Raw genomic sequence first — 11938 nt, forward strand, 5'->3', positions numbered from 1 at the left:
GCTGCAGTGGGCTGCCATAAGCTACCATGTGTAGCCGGCAGCCAGCGCGAGCGGCCAGCAGCCGCCGTGAGCAGCTCTCCAGAGGCTGGCGACTGATCTGCTTCGCCTGGGAAGGGCGCAATGATGGTGCCAACTTGGGCCAGTGAAGCAACATCCTCCACAACTAGACTGAAGAACAAAACAATAGCAACTTGTCTGTTCCCCTTCCCCCGATTCCCCAGCGCTGTTTCCCTCCCCCAATTCCCCAATAAAATCTTTAAAAAAAAAAAAAAGTTCTCATCACAAGGAAAAAAAAATTTTGTAACTATGGATGGTGATGGATGTTAACTAGACTTACTATGGTAATCATTTCACAGTATATACAATATCAAATCCTTATGTTGTACATCTGAAACTAATGTTATATGTCAATCATGCCTCAATAAAAAAAAGTCTCAGTCCATCTTGAAACAGACTTATTTTGTAGCTACAGAAGGCACACTCTAAATTAACTAGTGTTTAGATCCACTGAGTTTATGATCTATCTTGTGTATTAAGTTTGCTGATGCTGGTTATGAAAGGCATTTGTTTGGACAGTAAGACCTACAATCTTTGTCAGAAATTTTGCTAAGAAATTACTTACTTTTTCCAGGTCTTCCTGCTGCTGTTCGCAGCCTGACATTTCACAAAGTCTCTGGCTAAGGGCCACAGAGCGTTTTGGCTCATCCTCACTGTCTGAATCAAGGCACAAAGCCAAGGAGCTCTTGGATTTGAAGGGGAAATTCCTGTAATTTAAGAAAAAAAAAAAAAACCTATATAAGTCTGATAAATAAATATTTGTCCTTGGTATCTTTTGATGCATAAATATAAAAATAAAACAAAAAGCTTTTCCATTATGGAAAATGATTTAACTAAGAAAAAAAAGATATACCAAAAAAAGTTATATTTAAATATTACCTTTGCCCCACTCCAAAAGAGTCATGCTTTGAAAATTAGACAATTCTTATGCTATTACATATCAGTAAACCAATCACTTTGTGCCTTTTTTCTTTTAATGATCAACCCCAAAGAAGTTTGTTATGGTTTTTATAAAACAAGTACTCTACTGAATGCATGCAGACATAGCAATGAATAGATGTTTTTGACAACAGAGTGCATGAGGACTAATTTTTTATCTTTTAAATTATGATCCATGTGTTTTAAAATTAACAGTAACATTCCACTTATCCAATTATATGTAGGTCAGATTTCTGGCAACCTCTACCTTCCAGAATACAGGGATTCAAAAGTAAGAAAAAAGGCTTCTGAGGAAGGCAGCAGATTCAAAGCCCATGCACTTTACTCTTTAGAAAGGGACCATTCATTCCCAAGAAATGATGCATAAAATAATGTAGCAAGTTCATCAAGAAATGAGAGCTAAGAAGTGAGAGAGAATAACCACAAAAAAGGCAATAAAGACCTATAAAGTCATTTAATATAAAGGTAAACTGTCTTGTAACAATTAAGAGCCTCTGAGGGCATTATGATATTAAAACACAGTGCAATAACTGATACTCAATGCTGATTCTAAGTCATTATAATATAAATTATCTTCAGTATATTTTATTTAAGAATATAAGAAGTTCTGTAAAGTCACAGAGACTATAACCACCTAAAAAGGTTAAAAAAAAGATTAATGCTTAAAAAGGCAAGCTTCAGTTATATAAAAATTCATTTATGTGGAATATCAAATATCATTCTTCAATGATACCAGATAAGTAAGGTGTTACTGTGTTGTCTTCTAAGTGAGCTGAAAATAAACTAAAAAAAAAAGTGGTAAAGGTCCAAAAGCACAAATTTTCTTTGATGAAGGTTAACATAAATTCATATGCTATCCTAAAAATGTAAAATGGAAATTGGAAAAATGCAATTAATCTAAATGTGAAAACTGTAAATAAACATACAGAATGATGGCACCAAGAAATAAGAGGCCACAATGGAAACCAAGAGAAGTGCATAGCAATGTAGATCAAAGAAAAGAGGCAAGTGGTCAGTGATCAACCCAAACAGTCTGTGGCTGAGAGCAGCCTGGATATCACAGCACTCCAGCCTGAGCACTTGAATGGCCTCCCATTATGTCTTCAGAAGGGTTTTTAGTGTAACTTAGAAATAGCCAATTAGCCATCTTAATTCCTCATTTCTGATTTCATGCTTACCAAAGCAAAACTGAACATATTAATTTGTTTATCCACGTAAATACTTTGCTAAATGAGGGTGACACCTGGCTACTAATATACCAGGGTCAAATGTGACAAAGGACACTGTGGAAGAACCAATGATGTTCTGGTTCATAACTCAGCCTCTTTTAAGTTTGATCGGCATGACAGGTCTTCTAGGGCCTACTCATCCTTTAGTGACCAATTCTCAAATTCTGATACCAATAGACCCTGGAGAACAGATGACCATGCCAAGTAAAATGATGCCCAATGAAACCATCTCTTTCTTCAAACTATAGTGATCTGGTACATAAAGAGTGCATTCCATTAATAGTTACTATATTCACAGAAGGCAGCTTGCCTGTAGTAATGAAAAATATTCATCCTGTAAATGCATCACTTGCTCACTTTCTAAGCAGCCAAGTGGTATTGCTCATTTGTATCTTGAGAACGGGCAAGAGTATTCATATCGGTACCAATTCAGATTTCTAGTCATGTTAGTCATCTGGTTTTAATTGCACTGAAAAATAATTAACAGGAGGAAAAGAAAATAGCAGTTCCCAAATGTCATTTTATGGTTATATAAGCCCCCCCCAAAACCCTTAAACAACAAGTGTCTTTTTTCTAAAAGTACTTTGGGATATCAAATTTTTAGAAAAACTAAATTTAAAGATCAATGACAAGCAAGTCATTCAGGATTGTCTAATCAGGAACTGTGGTTCTAATTTAATCACAGAAGAGGTATGTTAAAAAAAAAGTATTTGCTTCCCTTCTTGGACAAACTTTTGGTCTTAAGCAAAAATAAATAAATATACTTGTAGAACAGCTACATCCCAGTGTGTGTTTGTTTTCCTATCCCCTTTCAGAATAGCTCCAGCTCAGTGTCTAAGACAAGAATTTCCAGACTGGTTAGCAACAAGTAAAAAGATACTTTGGGATCTCCATGCGTATCTTTGAGCAACAGCGCTTTACACCAACAGGCGTTATTCCATCCCTTCAATCCTTAAAATTCCTCATCAGTCACTTTCTAGCATTGTAGGATGAAAATATTACATATTAACAGATGATTTAAGAAGTTTTAGAACAAAATTTTGAGAGGATCATCTGAATTTGCTTCACTGTTAAAAACTTGTTTATAACCTAGATTATGGTTTAAAGCAGATTCAGGAAAATTCCGAAGTATAGTAATACAGAGCAGTTATCATGCAAAAAGAGAAACAATAAAGAAAAGGGGAGGGGATACCTTTGGAAATTAGGGTAAGCCAAATCCTTAAAAACACAAATTTGGGGTACACAAGAAATATAACTCACTTTGAAGGTGTAGAAGGGCTGGTGATGCAGGAATTCACCATTTGAGATGCTTTCAATGGTCTAGAACTATCAGAAAATTAGAAAATATGTAATGTATACAATTACATTATTAAAAAAATATATATTTAACTTACAAAATGAATTATTCTATACTATAGACCCTTATGTATCCTCTTGAAAAGCAAACGATTGTAATATTTTTACTAGCAATAGAGGCCAAAAAGAAAACAAAATACCATCTCTGGCCTCTCGCTGATCCAATGACCTAAATAAACAGCACTGGAAACAAAGTCAACTGTAATGCATATGAAAAGAACCACCTGGGAAAAAATTACCTTGTCTCAGTTCTTCACTTTTAAGCAATAAAATACCAATAGCTCTCATTTATTGAGGACTTACTAGATGTCAGGCACTGTAGTAAGAACTCATGTGTATCACCTCATTTAATGTTCACAACCACTCTATTATTTTCTCTACAGATAGGTCAAGGAATTTCATCCAAAGTCTTAAAACTATTAAATTACAGGGTCAGATAGCCTGGTTTCAGGCCTGTGATCATATAGAGTCTACACTGATGGTGTGAAATAATACTACTGCCAGAAAGAGTAATAACTCTATTAGCAGAGGGTAACTGCATCAAGCAAAAAACGCCCCCAAAACCCACATCTATTCCAAAGAAAGGCCATAAGGCCATAAGGGAAAATCCAAAAACACTAAGGCTCTCTGGGAACATGTCTTTATTAGTACACCCATTAAGGCCTTTAGTGTAAACTTATATGATGTAGTATATATTTAAATTATTCACCCAAGGAGAAATACATTTTATAAAACTGCATCAATTCATGTTAGCAAATGTTTATTCACTTCTTGAAACGTCTATTATTCCATATCAGCCAAGAGACCTGGCTCTTCCAGTTACTAACTATATACCCTTAAGAAATTACTTAATCTCCTTTGATCTCCTCTCTAAAATTAAGATTTTAGATAAAATCTCTAAAATCCTATTCACCTCTAAAGTTCTAAACTTTATGATCCTATCAAACTAGAGTTCAAGTATAAAAAAGAACTATAATATATGGCTCCAGAGTAATGCAAGTATTTAGAAGAAAGAGCAACATTCAGAGAAGTCCTAAGGTTTCCTCAACATACATGATAAAGCAAAATCAAAAGTAAAGGTTACTTCTTTTCTCATGGAAAAATTTTTAGGAGCCACTGAAGTTCTTCACTCCCATTGGTGATGATACACTTATGAAAACACAATCTATTTTTGGGACCCCAGCATAACATTTAATACACTGTTTCCCAAATTTGCATACCCCAAAGAGTCACAAAGGCATTTGTTAAAAATATCTATTCCCAAGCCCTATCTTAAGTCTAATGAAACAGAACTTCTAGGGAAACAACACAAGAATCAGTATATTTAGTGTTCAGATGACTCTTATGAACATGCAAATTAGGTTTATATTCTGAAAATGTATCAAACTCTCTTCTAGTGATCTATTAAGTGTAAGAGCATTCCCTAAAAAGGTAAGTTATTATGAAAGGCAACTAATGTACTCGGAAGAATTTTGTTTAAGCGTTTTATTACTTCAATTTATTACTATAGTTATTTCAGTAAGGCAGTAATTTAACACAAAATCCCCAAATAAAGCAAAATTAAAATCTCCTTCTTGGTCTGATTTTACCTGGGAGTCGTGTTATCTATCTAGTTCAGTCATTCTTTTGATCAGATACTAAATAATGTCTTTCTACTTCAAAAGGGAAGGCAAAGAAATTCTCACTCAAGGGCTTACATTGCCATATGCGCACTCCAACCAAGGGTGAAGGGTGATTTTGTATTTTCAGTGCAGTGAGACGACAGGGTCAGGTATCTTGGAATGATGACTTGCTGCCCAATCTTGTTGTTAAGTGAGAGAGTGACATTGAAGCTATACCGCTTCAGATGAAGAATGAGGATCCTGAAAAACAGGAGATGATGACATCACCAGTTCGTACATAATAGAGGTAGCTCCCTTATGGGAAGAGAGATCACTGCAACTATGTTACGTAACTTTTGATTTAAAGAGTACATTTGGCCAAAATAAAATTTTGGCCAAAAAACATTTACTGAATACCTGCCATGTGCTGGGCACTGTGCTCAGTACTAAGAACACAAATAAAAATAAAGCACAGGCATTGGGTGGATTAATGAGGTTTGGGTTTCTAACATTCCTAGAAAAAAACACGAAATAAAACACATTAGACAAGAACACTAAATTTTTAAATGCTGATATTGATATTGGGTTAAATCCTTAATTTATGTCAATTTTATATAGTAGTTAAAAAAAATAGGTGTCAGGACGGCGGCCGGTTGGCTCAGGTGATTGGAGCACACACATGCTCATGGCGCCAGGGTTGCTGGTTCGATTTCCACATGGGCCAGGGAGCTGCACCCTCCACGACTGGATTGGGGACAGCTGCTTGACTTGGAGCTGATGGGTCCTGGAAAAACCCATCACAACTAGACTGAAACACTACTTGACTTGGAGCTGATGGGTTCTGGAGAGGCACACTGTTCCCCAATAAAATTTCAAAAAAAAAATAAAATTAGGTGTTATATAACCACTAACAATAATTTAAAGTGTTAAAAGAGGCCTGTGTTTGATGGCAACATTTTTTTCAAGATGATTTCTGATAAGAACTATTCTTATTTCAGTGGCACTTTCTCTGAAACAGAAAAGTTTTCTCCACTTAGAAAAAAGTTATATAAAATTTCATGGCACATCTGGTTTATGGGTTTGAAAAGGCTTTTAGCTCTGTAAAAATACTTTTATTTACAATAGTGGCAAACTTTTCACCTCTGACACAGAACATAATCTCTACCTGATGGACTAGATATACTTCATAGTCCACAAGAACACTTTAACAATTGAATTTCAGAACTCTTATGGGAATAAACCTCAATTGTAGGCAAAAATAATGTCTGATTTATGGATAACTGTTTCCTTTCTGACCATATACATGTACCTTTATCACAAAAGCCACAAACTCAAAAATCTGTAAATTAAAGTTATCAACTATATTTCTCTTTAGAAAGCATGCTAGAATTCATAACCTTCAAATTCACAACTTCAGAGAACACAAAGATACAACTGATGTGAGGAGACTAAAACTAATGTCAAATGTTAAATATTTTCACTAAATTTTCAAATAATCCTACCAAAATAAAAGGTGATATGAAACAGACAGACAATATAATTAAAATCACTGATCTGTAAAGATGAGATCTGTACAAACTAACAGATTTGATAAAGATACCAGACCAAGAATGAAACTAGATTGGCTTTAATATTGAAATGAACAAAAACAAAGTAAATCCAATAATTAGAATTTATGATACAAAGGCTTCTATTTCACGTAAGTTTGGAATAAATTAACCTTTAACATAGGTAATCTACCAAAAACAACCCAAGGAGAAAAATTCCCCTCAGTATTTTTTTTTCCCACTTGAAAAACCAAATAGCTAGACAATGGGAAAGGGAACAGCTTACCAGGTCAACCAAGTATTTTTAATTGTACATCAGTTTCCTTAGTTTAATAACAGCTGGTAATAATTCTCTGCCTTAATATTTGCTCCCCTCACCCTCGATGCCTCAAAACACTCACAAATAGCAAAAAATAGGTCTCTTAAATAAGAAATAGAGACTATGGTCAACATAATAATAGTGTTATGATTTAGAAAGTTATTTCTTTAAAAGAAATTCACTTTCTAAAAAGGAAGAGATTATAGAATGCAAAAGAATTAGTCTCTAGGGATTAGGTTCCAGAAATTCGCACTTAGTCTTAGAAAAATTGAAGCTAATAAAAGAAAGTAAAGCACTCTGCTGGCAAAGTGCCACATAAATACTTAATGTTAATAATAACCTTGTTTGTGGTTGAGATCTATTCTTGGGAAGAACTAAAAGCTGTCCTATAATCACATCATAATTTTTCTCACTAGTTTGGTTATACATTTGTTTATAGAGAACTAATACAATATAAGTTAATTTCATTCCTAATTCAGAATTCTTATTACAGGAAACTTACCAACTTATAAGATCCTCTGAATAAAGGAAAGTACAAATTGCAGAAAATTGCTCTTCCTAATTTATTTACACACACACGTGTGTGTCTGTAGCAGACTTTTACTAAAAGTTTGGGATAAGAGAAGGAAGCTACAGCACAACACTGGACAACAAATTATAACTGAATGTTATATATTACTAAATTAATTAACAATCTACTAGCTAGCCCTTATCATTATTTCAGAGTCTCACAAGCCATGTCTGCTTGTTGCCATTTTCTTGGAGCTCTCAAGTTTTTCAACATTCCAAATATTCTTCCTTTCTTACGTATTCTAGCTTTCTATCATGTACCCTTTTCATATATCAGTTTTGCTGACCTTCTTTACCGATCCATTCTGGTAAACCTCACTTATTCAGTAATATTTGTAAGCACTTTAAAGAAGAAAAATGAAAGAACAATTAATTTTACCTGGGGAGCCTATTAAATTTGTGCCTGACAAGAGCACACTTCCCACCACACTTCTCACAGGAATATTCAAGTTCTTCTGCCTGTAGAAAGACAAGAGGGAAAAATAAAGAAGTATGAAGTTGAATCAACATTACCCCATTAAATGCTACTAATCTTCTCCAGTCATACTACTTCAGTGGAATGACAACTCCGACCAGCTTATATTTTGTGTCTAGAATCACATACCTTACCAAATTAAGACCTAATCCTCAAAATATACTTATATCATGCCCTATTTCAGAATTCCTACTTTCCTTTTTTACCAAGGAAACATCTCAATTTATGACAGTAACTAGACTCTATAGTAGCAAATTTTCAACCTTTTCCCCATGGATACACAAGAACCACTGCCAAAAGTATATCCAGACTTAACATTTGGCCATAGCAGAGATAAGATCACCTTCAGGTTGGGCGGTGTTCCTGGTCTGTTAGGTGTAACTCTACCCCTTTCTTATAATGGAACTCAATCTTCTGGTGACAGCCCACTAAGAACAACTGCTCTAAAAGGACCAAAGTTTGGGGTGGATAGCATTACCTAGAGAAAACTGAAACAAGAAATCCTTAAAAAATGGGGGTAAAGATACATAGAAAAAGTTTCAAATTCTACGATAATAACAGGAATAGTAAAGAATGATTAAAACAAACAAAAAAAAGTATTTATCTTTGGGTGGAGCTAAATGTTCATCATTTAAAGAACAGAAATTTTTTTAATCTTAGGAAGACAACCCTGACTATTTGCTACAACAAAACAAGAAACCACTATTATAAAGACAGAGTGATCCTGGGAAATTTTTATCAGTTTTAAGGACTGCTACACAACAGGTCCAATTATGGCCCAGAAAATCTGAAACAGTATATCACAGACACAAATATTTATTTACAGCTTTGGATAAACACGACTCTTCCCTTTTGTTTCTAATAGGGTACATACAACCTACGAAAACAAAGAGTATTTCTTTATTCCTCGGAATTTAGTATACTAACTTAAACAGTGTCTCCAATTTTAATCCACATTACCAAATTTTAGCACGTTACTTCATGCTTCAAATTAATATTTACTTACAAATAACTGCTTCTATGTCTGTCTAAAACATCTGCTGTTGAGTCACATGTATAATCTACTTAAGCAATCAATTTCCTTCTTCAATGAGTTAACAATTAGATTTACCAAGCTTTTAAAAATAAATATTTATAAATATTTCTCATTTGTTTTCCCTGCAAGTAATATTTTCCAAACTCTGCCTTATAGAAATCAACTTCAAATACAATGACCTAGAAAATTTAGTTATGTCAAAATACCAAAAAGGTATTTACCCTAAAGAAAAGATCAAGAGAATCTTGAATTGAACGAGGAGGGAGTGGCTTTTTTCTTCGAGGAAGGTCAATGGAGAGGTCATTAAACTGTTCTCTTTTGGGAATAATCTCTCCACATCTGTAAGAATAAAAGACAACAAATGTAAGTATTTAGAAGTCTAACTACAATACAAAATAAACACAAATATACTTCAGAAACACTGTTCTCTCATAGAACTTATCAGGCACTGACAGACTATGACTAGGCATAAGAAATACACAACATTTAAGACTTTAATCATGCTTACTTTAAGTCTTATTAAATCAACAGAGATAAAACCTCAATTGCAACTATTTAAGCACTTTCTTAAAATGTGAAAAAGCCTGAGGTACCAGGATCCTGGCATTTTTGAGAAGAAGGAAGGAAGCTGGTTTGGTTAGAACAGAATGAGCAAGGGGAAGAAGGGTGGTAGGAGATGAAGTCAGAGAGTTGACTGGGGGAGAGGGGTTGCCGAAAGGCAGAGCACAGGGGTTTTGTGGATCACAATAAGGATTTCAGCTTTTACTTTAAGAGTTACAAGCAGAGGGCTGACATGAACTAACTTCCATTCTAAATGGATCACTTTGACTAATGTGTTTAACCCTCCGTTGGATGCAACTGATCTCACAGAGTTATTGCACACAAAGATGCCGCTATGAAATACATTTTTACTGTACTAAGTCACAAACACAACTGGCGATAGGTTACGGTAGAGGGGGAAGATATGGAAGCGATCAGTCACGATACTTCAGTTAACTGTTAGATATTGAAAATTTGTGTGCAATGAATCTGTGAGGTCAGTTGCGCCCGACAGAGGGTTAAAACAGACTAGGGAGAGACAAGGACAGAAACAGAGACCAGTTTAGAAGGTATTACAACAATCCAGGCAAGAGATGACAGTAGCTTGGTCCACAGTGGTGGCAGTGGTCAGATTCTGGATGTATTGTGAAGAGTTGAAAGGATTTGCTGACATATGAGATGTTGGAGTGCAAGAGAAAGAGTTAAGAAATACACCACGTTTCCGGAACTGTCATTACTGAGATAGGGAAGACTGCGGAGAAGGTTTTATGAGAAATATTAAGTACTAAGTTTTAGATATTTTAAATTCTTCAAATAGATAATTGTTCATATTTGATAATGTTAATATATTGAAATGCTTTATAATAGTTGAAAACCAGTCAATTTGAAGAATAGTATTTTTTTTAAAAAGTAGTATATTTGGCAAACTGGCCAAACTAACCTACAGCCAGATGGGAAAAAGGCTAAACATAGAAAATTACAATTTGAGGTATAAGGTAAATGGAATCTTCCTTCAGCCAGAAACTATTTTGCGCTTAAAGAATTGTCTTAAAGAAAATTAGTAATAGAGCAACTAAGACAAGACCTTGGAGGAGACAGTTGTACCACTCACTGCTGCTGTGGCCTCACAGAACCTTGTTGCTCCCCGGACTTGCCAAACTCCTAGGACACTGTTCAGCCTGGCTGCCTGGTGTGCCTACATCCGGGAGCCCCACTACTTTACGCACTGGTACATACACCTCACACCTGGGTGCTGCACAGCTAGAGTGCCTGGCTGATGCTGTTGGCACAGTGCGGCAGCCGCCATTTTGATAAGGCCTTCTTTTTTCCTGTGCTGCCCATGGTCATTTCTATCAGAGGCAACTAAAATTTTCCAATCAAAAGAAATTTGATTGATTCCCCCACAAATAAACGAAATAATGATAAAAAACTTTTCTTCTCTCTCTGACTTGAACAAATTTTGCTCGGAAAGTGCATTGGAATAAAAGGGAAAGATGGCTGTCTAGGTTTTACAAGAAGATAAGCTGTATTTATAAGAAGTGGACTTTCTCTTTAGAATGGAGAGACAATACATGGATTTTGAGGCTTTTCTGAGGGGGGGAGGGGAGTGTTGAGTATTTTTGAAGAAAATTCCAGAACAAATGGAAGAGAAGCAGAAATTAGAGAATAGTTTTCTTGAGCTGAAAATCCCAAATCTTCAGATGAAAAAGCCCCATGATGTTAAAATCAAAATTAACAAAAAATGTCAATACCTAGATGTAAATTAGTGAAATAGTGAATTTCTAATAACTAAAGAAAAAAAAGAGAAAACCAGATTTTCAGGAAGAAAAAGATTACCCCCAAAATCAGGTTTCTCCCAAGTGACACAGAGTAACAGGATGTGATGGAACAGTGTGTGTAATATATTGAGGGGGAAAGGCTGTGTGTGGCTCAACAATGCTGTATTAATTCATGTGTAAAAGCCACAGAATAATTCTTACTTATACAGGGGCTGAAACATTCCACTCTCTCTGAAAAAATGTATTCAGAGATGTATACTATCGATTAACTGGAAGATTAATCAAAATATCTCCTTTTGATGTGAAGTATGTGGTATAGAAGTCCTGATAATGAGCATGAAAATTAATTAAACTTAGAAAGTAAATCTGGGGCCGGCCGAGTGGCGCGATGGTTAAGAACGCGCTTGGGATGCCAGAGGGCCCCGGTTCGGATCCCACATATGAGGGCCAGTGACACTGCCCTCTACAGCTAAGATGCTGAACAACAGCTC

The 11938-nt window shown here is 35.3% G+C and overlaps 1 protein-coding gene across 7 annotated transcripts in view; it reads right to left on the reverse strand.

Annotated features, from left to right (window-relative positions):
• Positions 1-11938, reverse strand: part of USP37 (ubiquitin specific peptidase 37) — a 73950-nt gene that overhangs the window by 19176 nt on the left and 42836 nt on the right. For 6 of the 7 annotated variants that reach the window (XM_019638218.1, XM_019638215.1, XM_019638214.1 and 3 more), the window contains 5 exons: positions 9351-9468; positions 7998-8077; positions 5279-5443; positions 3486-3551; positions 623-764 (listed from right to left, as the gene is read on the reverse strand). In XM_019638218.1, coding sequence (XP_019493763.1) covers positions 623-764; positions 3486-3551; positions 5279-5443; positions 7998-8077; positions 9351-9468 — 571 coding nt within the window. The remainder of the gene's footprint in view (positions 1-622; positions 765-3485; positions 3552-5278; positions 5444-7997; positions 8078-9350; positions 9469-11938) is intronic. The other variant, XM_019638220.1, reaches the window with a different exon arrangement.

Source organism: Hipposideros armiger, unplaced genomic scaffold, assembly GCF_001890085.2.
Source record: "Hipposideros armiger isolate ML-2016 unplaced genomic scaffold, ASM189008v1 scaffold_38, whole genome shotgun sequence".
Classification (NCBI taxonomy): domain Eukaryota; kingdom Metazoa; phylum Chordata; class Mammalia; order Chiroptera; family Hipposideridae; genus Hipposideros; species Hipposideros armiger.